The following is a 20,407-nucleotide window of genomic DNA, read 5'->3' on the forward strand; positions in this document are numbered from 1 at the left end:
GCGTGGAATTCGCTCTGTACCATACGACAGTATAATGTGCAGGAATAACAGAAGGGCAAAACTTGGCTCTACTTTAACTAGTGTATGAAACATTTTCTTTGGCGATTTGGGTTTTGTGGTACGTTTAGAGATTCTTCGCATATGTTTCTACGCGGTAGCAATTTATTCTTAAGAGGTAATTAAAACGACACTTAGCGGCACTGCATTCGCTGGAAGGACGCGACAAGCGTGATTTCATTAGATACGGGCGTTCCATGAAGCGAGAACATGTGAATCAGAAGATAGCGCCGCGATTGTAGCCCTGACGACGCCTAAATAATAATAATCAATAGGAATAGATAATGCTTTGGTGGGTGGCAAATCTGCACCGCGCACTTCGTGAGCAGGTGCCAATTAACTGTTGAAGATGATGTCTGCCGGAGGCATGTCCTACACTTTGTTCGGGTTCGGCGACGAGCTTGACTGGCGGCCCCTGCGCTTCGTAAAGCCGATTCCTGGAAACAAGCTATGCCGGGCCTGTGGACTAGTGTGCAGAAAAACCGCACTTCTTCCGTGCTTGCACCTGCTGTGCGACACCTGCTATGGTCAGTGCGCAGAGAACGGCCAGCGAGTGTGCCCTCTTGATGACCAGCGCTTCCAAGAAGAAGAAGTCGACTGGAAGGAGACACCGGTCGACGAGATACTATCAAGAAAGGTAATTTTCGGTAAACAATGTTCAAAAATATACCAGAGAAAATCCCCCTCACAAAGAGAAAATCCCCCTTCTCTCTTCCTCCTTTTAGTCTCCTAATCCCTCTTCCCCAGTGCAGGGTAGCCAACCGGAACCCTTTTCTGCTTAACATCCCTGTCTTTCCCTCCTCCTCTTTATCTATCTATTTTAATTGTTACTGTGTTAATTAAGTGAAGCATTTTAATATGTAACGCAAGTCTGCTATCGTCAGGAGAGGCCAGCTCGATCGCTGCTATAGATAAAGGTAAGTTCCGATAAAGCGATTACTTTCTCTACGTATACCAAGTGTTTCAAGTAATTCCCAAAAATAGATTTTTAGAGGTAAAAATATGGCTCTTTCAGCATAGTATTACCAGTGTTGGCGAACGTCAGAAAGCCAATGAATCGACTTCAGTTGTAAGCTGGTGAACTAATTTTTAACGAATAATTTTTTAACTAGTAATGTTAGGTGCCTCGTTCCATTAGAAGTTATCACAGCCATGCAACTGGTTGCAATTAGAGATTTGTCGCCGGTCATTAGTAATAGCCGTATGAGTTACAAGTGGTTTTGTTTGGTGGAAAAAAATTGTGTGCAGGGCGTGCTACTGTCTCTTTGGGCGACAGTTTCTACAATTTCGAAAACGCAATTACTTTTGGCGGTGTGGCTCCACGATTTTTATTTTACTAGTTACGTTCACTGGCAAGGTTGCCTAGCCTGCATACTTTTCGAAAGCGCATATATTTTGGTACGATGTTGCCAGATTTTGTCAAACCACAGCGCCAGAGATAATCATGTTTTCTAAATTCGAAAAACTGATATGCCTATGACTCACGACCGGCTACAAACCTCTAATTGCTACCAGTTGCCTAGCTGTGATAGTTAAAATGTTAATTACCAGAAATTAGTTGACCAGCTTAAAATGTAAGACTATTCTACAGCTTTCACGCATCCACCAACACTGGTAATGCTATGCCGAAAAAGCTATATTTCCAGCCCAAAAAGCCTATTTTTGAAAATTAGGTCTTCCCTGAAACACCTGTAATAGAGAAATACGGAAAGGTGCGACAGCTTCTAGGGTAATTTTTGTTGCGAAAACTAGAATATTTTTCTATTCCGTACCATTAATTTCAATGTTTGTCACTTATATTTCTCTCGTATATGGAACAGAGGGCACGTATAACGTAACGGATTTCGTTGATATTGGCAGAGTACCGAACGCGGCAGTAGTGCACATAGAGAGAACCAGCTGTCTCCATGAAGTGAAGATAAATAGTACAAAACATGTACAATTTCTCTCTAGCTCGGCTGAGCATAAAGCGAATAGAAACATTAATTGTATTTTTGCATCCAAGTGCTTGTTAGCTAGGGGGTCCAATGGAAAACGATCAGATAATTCACATTTAGAAATTATCATGCCACGACCAATGGGGAGCTCACTTTCGACGAGCATCCTGTACTCTTATCTCTGTCAAACGTCACGAGGAAAGAATAGCATGTCAGCTATCCTTTAGTACAGGTTCCCTGTTTGTTTTTTTTTTGTCTCCACGAAGGGGTGTTGTACAAGCTCAAGATATTCGAAGCGTTGGCTTGCATGTCCAGCTTTCTGGGGCAAAAATTTTGAAAATCGTGAAATTGTAAGACACTGTTATGAAAATATTGAATGTAATAGTCCATTATTCTGATATGTAGCAAAGTATTTCTTTTTAAGTGTTTCCATCGATCGCATCGAACAGTTAAGGCTGCCATAGGAAACCAATGGGGAACGGTTTTGACGATAGCAAAAACGTGAATTCAAAAACAAAATATATACAAGACTGCCGTCGGGAGTTCTGCGGATGTGTTAATTGTTATGGGGAAGCCTTATATTGTACGAAAAATTGCGTTCAAAAACGGTCTTCCGCTGAAAAATGCTTTTGTCCAGAATTGCTGGGTATGCAGTGGCTTTTGTGTGAACAGACCGCAACGAGAGGCGGTTTTCCTGCGTTGCAAAGTATTGAAGAAATAAAGAGATATGAATGGCTTGCACTAATGTCATGACGATCTCCGTTTTGACCGACCATGAAGGCGATAAAAGAATGCGGGCGTATCTAATCCGCTTATCGTCGAAGTACGCGCCACAGGCTGCGAAGCAAGGTCGCATCTCGCGTCACACAGTGATGAAGCTACTCGCCGGAGTCTTTGAGCATGAACAAACAAACAGTGAAAGCCTGGCGGCATTGCTCCTTTAAAAGAAAAGCATCGCCCAGGTGTTTTAAAACGAAAAGAAAGGAATGTGCAAATAAGCGCTTAGCATGCAAAATTAAAGCGCTCATAATGAGGCTTGAGGCCCAAAACATGTGCAACATCATGGTGTACTCGACACAACAGTGGTGCTTTTGCTCAATCGTGAACAAGTCCATCATCCAGTTTACCTATTCGTCGAAGTATCTTGTCAATGTCCCGGAATATCAACGTACGCTGATGGTCGACGCAGCCGTATGCGGCTCTGCGTGTAACCAGTGCGCATGCGCAGAACGCTACGTGTCTCGTCGCGCCTTGCAGGCGTACGCACGCTACGGGCACGTTACGGGATGCGTCGACGAGATGGCGGCGCCCTGCTCGCCCCGCTTCGGATAAATACGTGTCGCTGCTGGATTCTCATAGCCCTCCTAATGTCATAACTCTCCTAAATGGTGGCGGTTCGCTTTTATTTCACCCACTATTGCGCACGCGTAGAGGTATGAGCTACAACTATCCCCTGTTTTCCCGGTAATCTGGTGATGTTCCCGCTCATAGGCCTAACTAAATGAAGTGTTTTTTCGTCTTAGCAACGTCACGTGGCAAAGCAGTTCCCTTTTAGTCAATGCTTGCGTTTTCTTCTATTGAGATTTTTTCTGCACACAAAAACAAAAAAAGGCTCGTAATGCACCCACCTTTATTATTCACAATTACGGGGGAGAGGGGAGGGGGGCAGAAATGAACCTATTAAGTTGATGCGCTTTGACGTCTTGTCACTAGATGGCGCTACTGTTTACTCGTGCACTGATGGAGACTGCGGCATTTTTGCTCCTTCCACGAGTTACGTGCATTGGAGAGGTTACTTTGCCTGCAAGCTTCCCGAAAGCGTATGTATTTTGGCGCGATGTAGAAAAAGTTTTTGGGCCACAGCGCCGGGGGTAACTGCGTTTTTGAAACTCTGAAAACTGCTATGGATATTGCTTACGGTAGGATAGATACCTTTCAGTAATTAAGGAGAATAACAGTATTAGTTAAAAAGTTAACGGTTCAGTATTAGTGAACTATCCTGCTAGTCAGCACATCTTACCGGTATTCTGATGAACTACACCACTGGCAGTGGTATGCAGAGAAAAGCGCTCTTCTAACTCAAAAGTCTATTTTTAAAAAGTGTGCAAAGACTTAAGTGAAACAGCCGTGGTGACGGTATTACAGTAACGAACGTCTTATTCGTACGCATAAAACTTGTGAAAAACAGAAAAAAAAGTTTAAAATGATTTTAAAACCAAGACGTTCTTTTTCACCTAACATTGCTTGCGTGACAAAATGTCTTTGTTGGTTTGTCCTTTGCTTTCATACTACTATACGAAGCAAATGGAGGAAATATAGAGTGCGTTTGATCAATGTAGTCCATACAAGACATCGGACATTTTTAAACTTATAGCCGTACTCTCTAAGGCGCCGTAAAGCCCAGCAGGATACATCAACTCAAAAGCTGCCTTCTGAGTGCGCGTTTAGCAGTGCGCGAACGCAATAAAGACGCTAAGTGTATGAATTGTTGTTCTCAAGGCTGCCTCTATAGTAATTGTTATTTGTTATTTGTAGGTGAAATGCTGGAATCAAGACAGTGGCTGCTCAGAAGTGATGGCCGCTTCAGAGATCTGGCAGCACTTCCAGCGCCACTGTGGACGCCATTCGATCTCCTGCCCCAAGTGCTCGGCCACCGTTGTTCGCAGAGACGTGTGCGCGCACCTGAGATCCGACTGTCGCGCCGTGGTGACACCATTCACTTCGGAATGCTACGGACATCCCAGTTTCAGGTCCCAACCGGGCATTTTGTCTTCCTTCAAGCGAGCATTGAAACAGCAGGGGTGTGAAATAAGACCCTTCTTGGAGCGATTCCCTGCTGACAGGGGACCACGTGACAACAAACTCGACCAAACTTCCCACAGCGTGAATGCCTTTAAAGAAACGCTCAGGCAAGAATTGATCGCTTTGAGCGAAAGCTTGAAAGGACTGCCGGAGCTGATGAAAGAGAGTCTGGACAGTTTCGCGACGAGTGTGTCCAAAGTAGTGGCTTGTAATGAGCAAATGAAGGAATGTCTGAAAGCAAGGACGGACCACCAAGCAGAAAATTTTGTCAGCTCTATAAACGCAATAACCGAAGCACTGAAAAATGATCTTGTCATTCCGACAAAGCTGAATGCTGACCGGCTAGCGCAGATTGCAGACGCCGTCGAAGCAGGCACAGCTAGGAGAGAGAAGACACTACAGCGGACCAAAGGAGTGCTTTGGGTGCCTGGGCTCTACAACGACCACTGCGTCTTTTTCGTCAAAGGTGTTGAGGCCCTTAAAGAAGCCACTTTGAAAACCGGTTCTGCTATCTATACCGGTGGGAAGGTATACCTGCGCGGTTATTGCATATCACCTGGAGTGTGGTTCGAGAAAAATGGTGAATCGGTGATGGTACACGCTGCTCTCAAGCTACACGAGGGTTACGTGGACGACTACCTTACGTGGCCTTTTGCGTACAACGTTAAGCTGAGCGTCGTGCATCCGATGTCCGGGGCAGAATGCATAAACGTTGTTATACCGGCCCCGTTCGGAAACCTCGAGAGGCCCACAAACTCAAGTAATGAGCTGGCTTGGTTCCCTCATGTTTCCTTCAAGCTAGAGGACCTGACCCGTGACGGCTATGTACACCACGGTTGGCTTCGTGTGAAGTGGGAGCTGCTGCTTTGAGTGGCACTCCAATTAGAGCAGAGCCCTCTACGATAGTCTAACTACCTGTATTTTACCCTGATCAGCAAGGTTCTTCAGTTGTAGTTAGTTCAATGCTGCAATATCTTCCGCAGAACCGGCAGCCATTGAGAGATCCTAACCTGTCATTATATGAGCCAAGCTCGACTGAATGCAACAGTATATAGAGCCTGTTGCATGCAATTAATATCTGTTCAGATCTTTCCTTGGGCAACTTGTACGAGATTGCAACTTCAACTCCATTTTTGTTTTCTCCCCTGAGCTGGATTGCCGACATATACGAAGGGTGGACGAACTTTGTGTAAATAACTAGGGATATTCGGCTGACACCAGTTTAAGCTAATGGGGCTTGCGCTTTGCATATTTAAGTACAGCTCCCGTCTTCCGGCGTTCCCCGGGATTGCATGCCGAAGCAGAAAACGACCCGAATAGCACAGGTAATTGGCCCAGTATTGGAAATATATTGGCAAATGATGGTCCTGCACCGGACCAGTGTGAAACTGTCCCTGTCCAATATTGGGCCAACTATATGTGCTGCTTGGGATGTAACCGGCCCAATATTGGAAAATAATGGCAAAGGCCACTCCTACAAAAGACCGGTTCTTTTCCAACATTAGGCAAATTACCTTTGCTGCTTGAGACCCGCCTTGAGTGGCGAGAACTAATGAAGGGGGCAGCGTGTTGAAGAGGAGCGGCAACGCGTCATGTAGTTCTTGTTGTCTGATCATCTCGGACAATAGCATTGAAGCGCGGATACGTGACGGGCGGCAAGAGAGGAATAATGTCTTTATCTTAATATTTCATTTCACTGGTATGACTCCGTGCGTGTATGATTTCGTGCAGAGGAATCGCCCGCAAGTTGTTGCGCTCAGGTATCACACATGAGTTTATGCTGTAGCCACTTACACACAATAGATTTCAATAAAGCTTGAAACTGGATTCTGCAGAAGTGCTTCTTTCTTACGATTAACTTGAGATGGCAACGGAGGCTAACTTTCTTCATTTGTCGCCCCTGCTTCAAATACGAACTGGAGCACGAAAAATGAGAGACCAACCAACACGTGTAGGGTTTGGATACTTCCAGGACTCTGCATTTCATTAATTGTAACGAGCAGCACGCAATTAAAACACTACGCTAAATTAACGCTTCAAGAAATCCGGGGTTTTTAAATGAAATGTGGCTGATTAAGCTAATGCTTGGCCCCGTTAATTCACCGATGTGGTGCCGTAGGGACCTAAGTCTTTTTATCCGATTTTAGTTTTGTGGGGTTTTAGAGCGTTACCTCTACTGGTCGCGTTTCAAGCCTCCGATTTGCGCTGATTCCACGGCTACAATCCGAGATGGCGACCTCCACAGCAACCACATTGTACCAGAGAATTCACCCCTTACTTCTCGCGTTTCGGGTCTCAGTGTTACGGTTATGACGCAAATCGTAACCCAGTGGTTGCCGTGGGTGGATGCCAATGAGTACTTACTCCCTTATTACAAATCTACCCCATCTTAGGGGATTCCCCTAATCGTTTGACCAACATTGTTCCTATTTGGTTCGTGCAAGCGCACAATAGCGAGCATGCTTCAAGTGGCAGCCGACGTTATCGAAAGAGGTTCGCTCATGCGATAGGTGCTTCCTTCGCCTGATAAGAAGCTCACGAAACACTAGAAAGCTTCGCCAGCTCCAGTTTTTTTTTTTGATGCTCGGAAATTTCGTGCGATATCTCTTATCCGCTGCCACATTCTCATTTCTATGCACACATCACTTGTGAGTGGCTAAATCAGCCTACATTCGTTCCTGCTTGGCTTCGAAATGTTCAGCGCCATTTGCTCTACGCCGTGGGTGTTCAGTGCAGCCCGGTGAGAGGAGAGGTAATGATAATAATAATTGGTTTTGGGTGGAAAGGAAATGGCGCAGTATCTGTCTCATATATCGTTGGACACCTGAACCGCGCCGTAAGGGAAGGGATAAAGGAGGGAGTTAGAAAACCTTTTCTATGTCACAAACGGCAGCTAACGGCGTTAGCTCTACTGGTCGCGTTTCAAGCCTCCGAGTTACGCTGATTCCGCGGATAGAATCCAAGATGGAGGCCTCCATAGCAATTGTGTCAGAGCGTTAACCTCTTCTCGCGTTTCGGGTTTCAGTGTTACGGTTATAACGCACATCGTAACCCAGTGGTTGCCGTGGGGGGATGCCAATGAGTACTTACTCCCTTATTACAAATGTACCCCATCTTAGGGGATTCCCCTAAACGTTTGACCAACATTGTTCCTCTTTGGTTCGTGCAAGCGCACAATAGCGGGCATGCTTCAAGTGGCAGCCGACGTTATCGAAAGAGGTTCGCTCATGCGATAGGTGCTTCCTTCGCCTGATAAGAGGCTCACGAGTGTTATATTCTACTCGCAAAAGCGACCATAAACAGGTGTCATGGAACTTCGCCCATGGCAGTCGCGTAAGCCAAGGGTGAAAGTAGTGTTGGTAAAGTGGGCTGTCTGCTTCCTGTTGTCCACTAAGTCTCTCCTGAAGAAAGGTTCTTTCCGATATGTGCGACTTTTCTTTTGCGACCCTTGTTCGGGGCTACATTCTTTTTCTGTGTTGCGTGACCGAAAAAGAAAGATTCGCTGCCTCTTTCCTGCCTTATCAGTGGTCTCATTTGAGGCGTACAGTGATTGAACTGTGCTGGATTACTCGCATATTTCTGCTATTACGAAAGAGAGGTTGCGCTCTGCGTTGGTCATTATTTTTATTTATTGATACCTCACAGGCCCCGAAGAGCAATGTGTGAGGGGGACATCAAGGAAAAGGAGCATACTCAAATTATAAGCAACAACAACGGCACAATAGACGCTGTACAAGGCGAAAAACACAAACACAAATATGGCTTAAAACGGAGCAAAAATAACATGTGAACAAAACAACAGAAAATACGAAGAGGTAGTAGTTAGGACCCACCAATAAGAGTGGTACATCAGAGAACAATATAGAAGCACTTGAAACTGTCGAACAGCATTTGGAACAATACTGAAGGGATAAGTGCATACAGAGCGCTGTTTTAAGAAGGTCCACGAAGGTTTTGGCGCATTGTGCACAGAGTTTCCAGTTGTGCTTAAATTGAAGAGGCCATTTCAGAGTTCAGCGCTTAAGCGCCCGCTCGTGGGTTGGGTCATGCCGCGACTGTCTGTGTAACCGAGCCAAACCATAAATAAATAAATGAATAAACCGTTGGAGGACTGCGATGCTGCGCTTATGAGTGGACGCGATAGCGTACGCAGTTTGCTGCGTCATCTGATGCTCATGCGACGCTTTAGAGTTTTTCTTTACACTATTCTTTTATTAGGACGATGATATATACACCGATGCTTGCATTCAGCAATCATTGGCTTCCCATTATGAACATTGACACCTTGGAACGCATTTTAATTTTTTTTTTCAATTGCCTCTGTCAATTAATTATACACTCTAAAGTTCCTTAATTAGAATTGTCAAGCATTATTTTCATTCTGAGCATTTTTACACATATGAACCTCCTTTTCCAATTCTTTCTTTCATTTAATTATTCAGTTACAATGATTTCATTATCTCGTCATCACCTATCATACACCAATCATTCATCCTTCACTAGGGATGCCGCGGTGGCTGAGTGGTTATGGCGATCGGTGTCTGACCTTAAAGACGCGGGTTCAATCCTGGCCCCGGCGGTCGAATTTCGATCGAGGCGAAATTCTAGAGGCCCGAGTACTGCGCGATGTCGGGGAACGTTAAACAACCCGATGGTCGAAATTTCCGGAGCCCTCCACTACGGCGTCCCTCATATCCCGAGTCGCTTTAGGACGTTAAACTGCATAAATTAAAACAACCATCACTAGAACCAAACATTACCATTATATGACTTTTTTTTTACGCAGCCCTCGATTATTTCCGACACGCGGTGCTGACTACTTCTACGCCGACGGCTTTTTGCCCGAACGGGTTGCATACGCTGTCGCGTAATATAACCAATGCCGCGATTGGGATTCGAACCCGCGGCGCCGCAAGCTACTGCACGAGAGCACTAGGCTATCGTAGGCAGCCGGTCATTCCTCGTGAAAAATTGCGACACACTCTCGCACTGTGCAGTGCATATCGTCGTGTTCTTCAGCTTATATATGCTATCGGACTAATATACACATTTTTGCGCTCTGCGCATTGCACATCGTTGTCTTCATCAAGTAATACTTCTATCGAACTAATATCGTCGCCTTACGTGACGACGACCAAAGAAAGCAGAATAATCAGCTCACAGAGCATGATACCTTGACAGAGAAAATTCCCGTGAGGAATAATCGTAATCATTTTTAGAATTTTCTCCCCCTTATTTGTTGCTCCGAACACTCGAAAATGTGTTATTTCTCGTGAGTCCACCTGTACTTGAAGTTTCAGGTAATTTTGTGGGCACTAATTTTCACGAAGGAGTCGCTTCGCCGTTGGGAGTAATCTATTTCCTGAATGTGGGCACCCTTTCGGACGCTACAATCGCAGGAATGCAGCTCAGAGCTACATCATGTCTCACTTTCACGACTCCTATCATGCAAGGAATTCGCGAGTACTCAAAGAAAACGCACTGTCGATGTCGATTCTCAAAAGGAAGATTTTCTAGAAGTAATTCGAACAGTGCCGAGTATCGCACCTTATTTCAAGACCTAAAAATCCCCTTTATTCGCTGGCGCACAATGTTGAACACGCAGCATAAAGCATAAACAGAGGGAGCCATAGATGCCCTGACGGTTTTAGTGAACATTGCTACGTTACTGACATTTCTCGAGAGGGACAGAATGATAAGATAGAGTTTTTGCGTGTGTCGCATAAATTTTTGCGTAGTTATCAGTTGACATCAGCTGACTTATTCCCACAGAACGATTCTGTTGCGATATTTATGCTGTTCTCGAAAACCAAAAATTAGGTACTTGCGAAGATTAGGTCTTTTCCAGTTAACATATTTAACATATATTCCACGTCTTGTAATGCCTTTTTGGCGGAGTACAGGGACTGTGTGTCACATATCTCTATGTAAGCGTCAAAGTCTGTTGTCAAAGTCTGATCTCAAAGTCGGTTGCCAGCGGCATCAATTGATTGGTACGATTGAAATGACGCCAAATGGGTGCTGCCAGTGAAGATACCTTGTAGTACAATAACAATTAAACTGTTATTATCATGCGCAAAAATAAATTAGAATTCGTTTTCTTTTGCGTTAAAAAAGACGCGTAAATTTTCGTTGTGGTAAGTTGGCCTAAGACATTTTCAGCTCCCTCTCTCGGTTGTTGTTGTTGCCTTGGTGGCATGGCACAAACCCACAACGGGGGATTGGCCAGGGTTCAGTTGGGAGACCCCATAGTATAGGGTAAACTGATGTCAAGGTCGGTCTTGTGCACCCGTCTGTCCGGAAACTCTTGTGCGCCTTCTAATGTCTCCTCGCTTTTTTTGCGCCGTCCTTTTACCAAAGTGAAATGCTTGAAAATTGAAAATCGGTTGTTGCGGAAAGGAAATGTCGCAGTATCTGTCTCACATCCCAGCGGACACCGCAACTGCGCCTTAAGGAAAGGGATAAAGGAGGCAGTGAAATAAGAAAGGAAGGAAGAGGTGTAGTAGTGGAGGGCTCCGAAACAATTTTGGCCACCTGGGGATATCGCAGTGATATCGCAGTGCGCACGAGCGTCTTAGCGTTTCGTGCCTTTCTTTATAAAGTACACCGGCGACAGACAACAGCCGATACGGACGCCGGTAGAAAGCCGCTCCATCAGTGACAGATAAAAACCACGATTGTAGCCATGGCAACCGGTAAAAAAAAAGAAAAGGAAAGATAAAACCGCGCCTTGGTAGGGGCGGAAATCGCCCTTCTTGTAGCTTTCACAGCAGCTACAGAGGACAGGGTGAAGGATGTCCCCACGAGGCCAGCAGTACACGTTGATCGGCTTCGCCGCTGACCTGGACTGGAGGCCCTTGCGCTTCGTTAAGCCGATTCCGCAAAACAGGATATGCCGCGCCTGTGGAGTCGTGTGCATGAAGACAGCACTCTTCCCATGTATGCACCTTTTGTGCCAGTCCTGCTACGACCACTGCGCTGAGGACCGTGACCGGGTGTGTCCTCTGGATGGCCAGCATTTCCAGGACGCAGACGTCATCTGGGCGGAGTGGCCTCCCGGAGAGATATTGAAAAGAGAGGTGAGTGCAGACTTATTTGGAAAGGACACCAGTACTCTGTAGACTTGAATTTCTAGTAATCTCATCACCAGCCTGACTGCGCCCACGGCGGAGCAAAGGCCTCTCCCATATGTCTCGAGTTAACCCTGTCCTTTGCCAGCTGCGCTCACTTTATGCCTGCAACCTGCTTAATCTCATCTGCCCACCTAACCTTCTGCCATCCCTGCTACGCTTGCCTTCTCTTGGAATCCATTCCGTTACCCTTGAGGACAAGCGATTATCTTGCCTTCGCAGTACATACATGCTCTGCCCAAGCCCATTTCTTCCTCCTGGTTTCGACTAGGATGTCATGGACCCGCGTTTGTTCCCTCACCCACTCTTTTCTCTTCTTGCCTCTTAACTTTACACCTGTCATTTCCCTTTCCATAGCTCGATTCGCTATCCCTAACCTAAGCTGAACCTTTTCGGTTAGCCTGGGCGTTTCTGCCCCATACGTTGGTACCTATAAGATCGTGTATTAAACCTGAACCTGTAAGAATCTCCGAAATTCCCTGTGTAATCGGATCATTTGTGGTATTACTGAGTTTGCTGCTTCGCGAAGAAACTATAGTAGTAGCACTAGTAGTAGTAAAAAATAGTTTATTAAAATAGTAATTAAAAAGAAGGAAAACCTCTTTGCCAGCTCCGACATCTGCCGTCGATACTGAAGCACCTGGGCTGGGGGAAGCGGAAGTAAAGGAAGACAGGCAGAATGGATTAATGAAATGAAAGAGGTAAGGGGACAGGAAGAGAGGATGGCGGGGGGGGGGGGGGGGGGGGAGGTAATATACGCTATAGTGTGGTGGCTGTGAAAATATCTCCGTATACTCTTAAGAGTGCCTGCTTTGTGGATATATGCACAACAGTGTAGAAAGGGGAGCAGGTACAGGCGTGATCAAAAGTGGACAGACCACGGCTGTGGCCGCAGGAACTGCGGCGAGGGCTCTCCGCTGGTATGCCGTACCACGTAGCACTCTGCGCTCCCTGTGAGAGTGCCCTGCGCTCCCTGTGAGAGTGCCCTGCGCTCCCTGTGAGAGTGCCCTGCGCTCCCTGTGAGAGTGCCCTGCGCTCCCTGTGAGAGTGCCCTGCGCTCCCTGTGAGAGTGCCCTGCGCTCCCTGTGAGAGTGCCCTGCGCTCCCTGTGAGAGTGCCCTGCGCTCCCTGTGAGAGTGCCCTGCGCTCCCTGTGAGAGTGCCCTGCGCTCCCTGTGAGAGTGCCCTGCGCTCCCTGCGAGAGTGCCCTGAGCGGCGACAAACTTCGTCGTCGCTTTTGCGCAGGTGCTTGCTTATCACGCTTGACAAATTCCCAGTGCGGTGTTGGACTTTTGCTGATGCTGTTCTTTTGCTTGAGTTTTGCTGATGCTGTTTTGCTAATGCTGATGCTGTTTTGTTCGCCTTTGCTGATTATGGTCTCGCCGAAGGGGAGCGCGCATAGCAAAAGCGTCCGCCGACGCCGGCGTGGTGCCAAACCACTGCGCACCAGAGGGGTCCACGCTGGTTTCATTTTGAAAAAATTAGTGTCTCCACCACATACCGCAGGTGACATCCAAACTCGGAGGTCGTGCTTGCGGTTGTTTTTCCTTGTGCTTTCTAATCATTAATCTAAAAAATAATTTCCTTATTAATCTTTCATTGTTGAACGCCACAAAATAAAAAAAAGTTATATCCCTCATGCTTCTTGGTTTTTAAAACTCTTGGTTTACGTCATATACGTCCTATAAGTCGTACGCGTGTGTAAGGTCTTTGTCTTTTACATTCATATTACGTTTCGTTTCTGTGTTTGGCACAAAAGACCGCTCCACAAATTACTCGAATGAAGCTGGTGATGTCACATATTGTCGACCGCGATGGTCCCCCCCCCCCCCCCCCCCCCCAGCCTCCCCCTCGAGCTCATCTGCAAGAATCGCTAGCCCATCGCGGCACCCCACCGTGAGTGCTTACCACGTCGTTTTCTGTGATGTCTCCTATTCATGCCCTTTCGGCTGCGAGTAGTTCATGAAACAACGCTTGGAAACTGTCTCCATGAGCCTTGTGCAACGCAAGAAGTGACATTTACGGTCTGCTGCATATTTAAACTTGGCGAAAATCACAATCGATGAAGCGATTTAACCCATGGGCATGAATGGAAAGCGAAGTTAAACGATTTTTTTTAACTTCTGTTTTGTTTTCTTCCAGGCTGCCTGCTGGAACCGGGAGAGTGGCTGCGATGCTGTGATGGCTGCTTCGGAGATTCCCCGCCACTTTCAGGGCGAATGCAGACACCACTCGGTTCCGTGTCGCTGGTGCTCGGCCACTCTCCTTCGCAGCGACGTATGCTCTCATCTGAGGTCGCGGTGTCGCGCCTTGCTGACGAATCCCGATTCTCAACGCCCAGGGCAGTCGAGCTGCACTGGCGATCAGACGTTATCCGGTTTCAGGCAGGTGTTGAAGGAGCACGTTTGTGAAATGAGAGCATTTTTAGAGCGCATGTCTGCTAACAGTGCCTCAAGTGATGCTGTATTGAATGAAATATGCCACAGCATGAACGCTTCAAATGAAGCGCTCAAACAGGAACTAACCTATGGCCTAAACGCGTTGAAGGAAAGTTTGGAAGAACTTGCAGCAGCAACGAGGCAAAATCAAGCAAATCTCGCAACAAGTCTTCGTGAAGTCGTTGCATCTAATCAGCAGATGAAAAAATGCTTATTGGGGCAGAAGGATCGAAATGATAATCATTTGAACATCGTAACCACGTTAGTCAGCACTATGAAAAATGAGTTGATTAATGCAATGAAGGCGAACGCTGAAAGCTTGGTGGATATGGCGGCTGCCGCCAGTAAGTCGACATCGGATGCGAAAGAAAAGGGTCGGAAGGCTCTGGTGATCACTGAAAGAGAGCTTCGGCTAACTATGATACGCGTAGATAACTGTGCATTTTTTGTTAAAGGTGTGCGATCAAGGATAGACACTGCTGCGAAAATCGGCTACTCTTACTATGACCACGAGCGAGTCTACCTTTGCGGTTACTGCATGTTACCTGGAGTAAAGTTCCAGAAAGAAGGTCACTCGATCACGTTGCACATTGCCTTCAGTATGTGCAAGGGTTACTTGGATGACTCTGTTACTTGGCCATTTGGGGACAAAATCAAGCTTAGCGTAACACATCCGAAGAAAGATGCAGCTTGCGAGATCATAGTTAACCCACGTCCTCGCCCTGAACTTGCAAGGCCCACTAAATCAGTTAACCCCGGTATTTGGTACCGAGATGACTCGTTGAAATTGCAGGAGCTCATCCGGGACGGCTACGTTCACAACGACCAGCTTCGTATCAAGTGGCAGCTGTTGCTCTGAGCTCCGCAGGTTTAATTTTCACCGCCATGAGCTTATAACTTCACATGGTCGGTAAATAATGGTCCACAGGCTATAATCGGGCAGATGCAAAAGTGCTAAAAGCTCGTTTGACAAAAACCAGGAGTAAACTGGCAAGAAAATTAGTGCACTGAATTCGAAACACTGAGCGAAAGGCTGAGCAGGTAACAACGAACAGTAAGGACTGTAAAAAGCCCCATTTTATGTCACGGCACTTTAAAGACGGACTTTATACAAATTTTGCCACGTGTATGCGAGAGAGAAGACGAAACGCTGTGGCGCGATGCGCGGCAAATTGTAGAAAGAGGGAAGGAAGAAGCATTCCTTGACAACAGAATGTAAACAAGGCAGGGCTAGCCTCGGGCTGATTAGCCAACGTTTCGACAAGAGTACGTGAACGCTTGAGCGTGAGGTCGCTTGAGGATCGAATGCATCAAAGGTTTTCGCCTTTCTGGTCGCAGCAGCTTAGAGAGCTTGGGAACACACAGTTCGGTCGCTCTAGACAAGTGTTTTTCCATCTGTACACATTGTTGAAGAGACAGTCCTCTTTTCTACTCATTATGACCGGAGTGCCACTGGGCAGTATTTCAAGGCCGTTTGTTTTTAATGTTTGTATTAATGATACCGTGACCATTGATTCGGAGTCTAAGTAAATTATTTACACCGATGACTGTAGCATTCTCTTATCCGGGGCAGATGAAAAGTCTTGCAACACTGTGTAATAACGTTCCCAATGGATTGGTTTTCCGGTCAAAAAGCAACCGATTGAATAATTAGTCCAACAAAAACGGAAGTAATTATTTTTCGGCCGAGCAATAAAACTGTAAACCTGGCGATCGCTCTTCATTTCGAGGGAGAAGGAATTTCGGTTGTAAGAGGACATAAGATTTTAGGCGTGACGTTTTCCGATACATTAACATGGGATTCACACATCGTCAGCATCTGCACAAAAATAAAAACTAAGTAAAACAACTGGGGACTTAATTCGTGGCTGCCGAATCCTTCCAGTGCATACTAAACCCCAAAATATGTCAGGCACTGTTCTTCTCATATATTAACTATTTCAATTTGGCAGGGTTAACACAACTAAACGCAAACATTGAGAGGATTCACGCGTTAGAAAAAAAAAGTGTCCCATTATAGCTAATATTGACTACTTTTCTTCTCCAGTACAATATTTTCCTCGATACAGTATGGTCCCGATACAAAACGTGTACAACTTTCGTATGTTGCGCTCATTTTATTTATCGTCACCCACTTTCGAACACTTTATTTCGTCGATCGCATCCTTACAATATAAGCGTAGTATTGCCTGCGCACGTAGCACTCATTTGTGGCTGATTGCACGGTTCCGCACCAATTACGAACTGCAGTCTGCAAAACATAATCTTCCCTCCATACTCAGTAAATGTCAGCACTTTACCAACACCAACCTTAACCAACAGCAGCAGCATTTTTTGCCCCTTTAAATTTTAGTGTGATATTATCCGAATTTGTCATTTTTTTATCCTTACGACCATCTCATTATCGAAAAGCACTTGCTTTATGAATGTTTCTTTTTATAACATTTTGTACCTAGTAGTGAAGTCGGGGTAATTGTTTTCTGTATATTTTTAAACTATACCATATCTACGTTTTACTCCTTGTATACATGTCCTTATGAAAAATTCATGTTAGAATGACTTTTTCACTTCTTCACATATATGCTATGAATTTATGTATTTTGTTATAGGATTCTGTAATTACAACACCTCCTGTGATATTGCTCGCCTTGTTGTGCATTGGGCACTGGGCCTAGCCTAGCTGACATGACAGCTTTTAGCCCAGGTGACCCATTAGAAGTTTCTGAAAAATAAAGGAATTGAATTGAAATTTTGTCCAGCGACCTCCATCGTGCGGTTGGCAACATCGGCCGAAATCGTCGTGCACATAACACTTGCAATTGTTCGCTTGGAATGCTTCACGTACTCGTAGCTTTTCTCAACGCGTTACCTATCCTCAAAGCCGACGCGTACACTAACATATTACCAGTCTCATACGCTCGCGCCATGCTACCGTGCATGACGGGCGTCAGTAAGACGCTGGTACGCATTCAGCAAAATACAAACGTAAGCGTGGCCCACAAACGTGTGTCCAAGCTCAGCGCCTTCCTATACCACTGTCCAAAGACGGCGTGCCGAATGAGAAACAGGCTGGCTGGGTTTACAACATCCTTGCTCAGTACGTCCTTTCTCTTATAGGAGCAAAACCAAGTGTTTGGACGGAAGACAAACACTACAAAACAGAAGTTAAAAAGGAGAATACTAACCATAATGACAACACAGAACAATGCGCATGCTTCAAATATTCAATAGCCTTCGATCGAATCGAGTGTTTCGGTCGTGGAGTATAAGTTGCTATTGCGTAATCATTGTATGGCTATATCTGCGGTTTGGTGCCATCACGAGCTTGTCAATCACGATAACGTTCGAACGAATTGAGTTATAAGAAAAATAATGGCGGCATTAGATAGAGCATCAGACAGTCCTGAAGGGGAAATCATGAGGTGGATGCGGGGTGACTAGTTAATTAAATCATCCTAAAATGTCCAAAATGTGGACGGGGCCGGAGCAAAAGTGGCGCCAAAGTTGAAAGCACCGGAAGTGGACGGACTAAAGCGTGGAGACAAATTTGAAAAACCGGAAGTGTGGACGGAGCGAAGCGTGGCGCCAAATTTGAAAACGAGGTGTGGCGCCAAGTTTGAAAATCCAATGTTGGCAATGGTGGAACTTCATTAATTCAGGCAAATACGGGCAAACAGGGGCAAAGAGGGCCGATGAGGCGTAAATGCTTACGCATTCCTCCAGTGCGGGTGCCGCAGTGATCTCATAATTTTTAAAGAGGTTTCACCTCGAATAGTGTTATATTCTACTCGCAAAAGCGATCATAAACAGGTGTCATGGAACTTCGCCCATGTCAGTCGCCTAAGTCAAGGGTGAAAGTTGTGTAGGTGAAGTGGGCTGTCTGCTTCCTGTTGGCCAATGAGTCTCTCCTGGAGAAAGGTTTTTTCCGATATGTGGGACTTTTCTTTTCGGACCCTTGTTTGGGGCTACATTCTTTTTATTTGTTGCGTGACCAGAAAAGAAAGACACGCCGCCCTTTTTCGGCATTATCAGTGGTCTGTTTGTAGGCGTACAGTAATTGAACGCTGCTGGAATACTCGCATATTTCCGCTATTACGAAAGAGAGGTTGCGCTAATCTTTTTTGCGCTAAAAAGGACACGTAAATTTTGATTGTAGTAATATGTCGTAAATCGTTTTCAGCTCCCTCCTTCTGTCTTGTAGACGCCTATGAAACATGGTTTGTGCGGAAACTCGTGTGTACCTGCTAATGTCTCGTCCCTTTTCTTGCGCTGTCCTTCCATCAAAGTGGAATGAAATGCTTGCGTTTATAAAACGCCTGCGCCAGAAAGTTGAAGCGGGACGCCAGCAGAAAGCTGCTCGGCGCGCGGGAACTCGCTCTCCGTCATGCGACTACCGTGAAGTGACAGATTAAAAACCATGATTGTAGCCATGGCGACCGGTTAAAAAAAAGTAAAGATAGAACCGCGCCTTGGGCAGGGGCGGCAATCGCCGTTATTTGAGCTTTCACAGCAGCTACAGCGGACTGGAAGAACGATGCCTCCCTGATGCAAGCAGTACACGTTGGTCGGCTTCGCCGCTGACCTAGACTGGAGGCCCCTGCGCTTCGTAAAGCCGATTCCGCAAAACAGGATATGCCGTGCCTGTGGAGTGGTGTGCATGAAGAGATCGCTGTTCCCCTGTATGCACCTTTTGTGCCAGTCCTGCTAGGACCACTGTGCTGAGGACGCCGACCGGGCGTGTCCTCTGGATGGCCAGCATTTCCAGGACGCAGACGTCATCTGGGCGGAGTGTCCTCCCGAAGATATATTGAAAAGAGAGGTGAGTGCAGACTTATTTGGAAAGGACACCAGTAGTCTGTAGACCTAAACTTGTTGTAATCTCATCATCAGCCTGACTACGCCCACTGCGAGGCAAAGGCCTCTCCCATGAATCTCCAATTACCCCTGTCCTGTGCCAGCTGCGCCTTCCGTATGCCCGCAAACTTCTCAAGTTTATCCACCCACCTAACCTTCTGCCGCCGCCTGTTACGCTTGCCTTCTCTTGGAATCCACTCCGTTACCCTTAAGGACCAGCGGTTATCTTGCCTTCGCATTACATGCCCTGCCGAAGCCCATTTCTTCCTCCTGGTTTCGACTAGGATGTCATGAACCCGCGTTTGTTCCCTCACCCACTCTGCCCACTTCCTGTCTCTTAAAGTTACACCTATAATTTTTTTTCCATAGCTTGCTGCATTGGCCTTAACTTGAGCTTAATCCTTTTCGTTGGCCTCCACGTTTCTGCCCCGTAGTTGAGTACCGGTAAGAAACAGCTGTTGTATACTTTTGTCTTGGGTTATATAGGTAAACTGCCGTTCATGATTGGAGAGAACCTGCCATATGCGCTCCACCCCATTGTTATTCTAGTTATTTCGCTCTCATGATCATGATCAGCGGTAACTACCTATTCTAAGTAAATCTATTCCTTTACCACTTCCAGCACCTCGCTACCAATTGTGAACTGCTGTTCCCTTGCGAAACTGCTGAACATTGCTTTTCTGCACGTTAATTTTAAGACCCTCTTTCTTAGGTTTTTCCGAAGTTTTCGTCAACACTACCGTAGTAGTCATCGTGAGTGTGCGAAACAGCCAATAACTGAATGACTGAATCAAATGCTCACCTTTAGATAATTGATCATTGGTTTATTTTCACGATTACCAGTGGAAACGTTATTAATTGAGCCTGAGCTATGCTAGCCTGTGGTCTCTTTGCGGGGTTATGGAATGCTAGTATTACATTTAGATGTGGCAGTTTCCTTTTTAACGAGATGTGCGGATATCCGCACCATTGCCAAAGAGAAGAACCGGGTAATAGCGTACACACTAAACACAAATCAACCCAGATTGGTGTAAAATGGCTTCTGCTCTAGTGTCCTCCCTAATCGAGGTCTGATATTCTCCGTTAGATTTGGGGTAGTTTTCTGCGCTAAAAATTACAGAGCAGCATGCGGTTGGCAAAGGGAGCAGATTTGGTGTAGATTTTCACTGGCAAAATACGGAACACTTCCGG

The 20,407-nt window shown here is 46.0% G+C and overlaps 2 protein-coding genes across 2 annotated transcripts; both read left to right on the forward strand.

Annotated features, from left to right (window-relative positions):
* The first annotated feature begins 200 nt into the window (after window positions 1-200).
* Window positions 201-6,621, forward strand: LOC144104711 (TNF receptor-associated factor 6-like). Its single transcript, XM_077637869.1, has 2 exons — window positions 201-694; window positions 4,530-6,621. Exons 1-2 carry the CDS (start codon window positions 407-409, stop codon window positions 5,664-5,666), a joined length of 1,425 nt encoding a protein of 474 aa, XP_077493995.1. The 5' UTR covers window positions 201-406; the 3' UTR covers window positions 5,667-6,621.
* Window positions 6,622-11,532: 4,911 nt separating this feature from the next.
* On the forward strand, window positions 11,533-16,193 carry LOC144104714 (uncharacterized). Its single transcript, XM_077637872.1, has 2 exons — window positions 11,533-11,875; window positions 14,067-16,193. Exons 1-2 carry the CDS (start codon window positions 11,591-11,593, stop codon window positions 15,219-15,221), a joined length of 1,440 nt encoding a protein of 479 aa, XP_077493998.1. The 5' UTR covers window positions 11,533-11,590; the 3' UTR covers window positions 15,222-16,193.
* The last annotated feature ends 4,214 nt before the right edge of the window (window positions 16,194-20,407 follow it).

Source organism: Amblyomma americanum, chromosome 9 (genome assembly GCF_052857255.1).
Source record: "Amblyomma americanum isolate KBUSLIRL-KWMA chromosome 9, ASM5285725v1, whole genome shotgun sequence".
NCBI classification, from domain to species: Eukaryota; Metazoa; Arthropoda; class Arachnida; order Ixodida; family Ixodidae; genus Amblyomma; species Amblyomma americanum.

Excerpts from the sequence above, each read along its gene's own strand:
- LOC144104711 (XM_077637869.1), top strand. The coding sequence starts at position 407 with ATGATGTCTGCCGGAGGCATGTCCTACACTTTGTTCGGGTTCGGCGAC. Across the intron at positions 695-4,529 it reads ACGAGATACTATCAAGAAAG|GTGAAATGCTGGAATCAAGA; the intron begins GTAATTTTCGGT and ends TGTTATTTGTAG.
- LOC144104714 (XM_077637872.1), top strand. The coding sequence starts at position 11,591 with ATGTCCCCACGAGGCCAGCAGTACACGTTGATCGGCTTCGCCGCTGAC. Across the intron at positions 11,876-14,066 it reads GAGAGATATTGAAAAGAGAG|GCTGCCTGCTGGAACCGGGA; the intron begins GTGAGTGCAGAC and ends GTTTTCTTCCAG.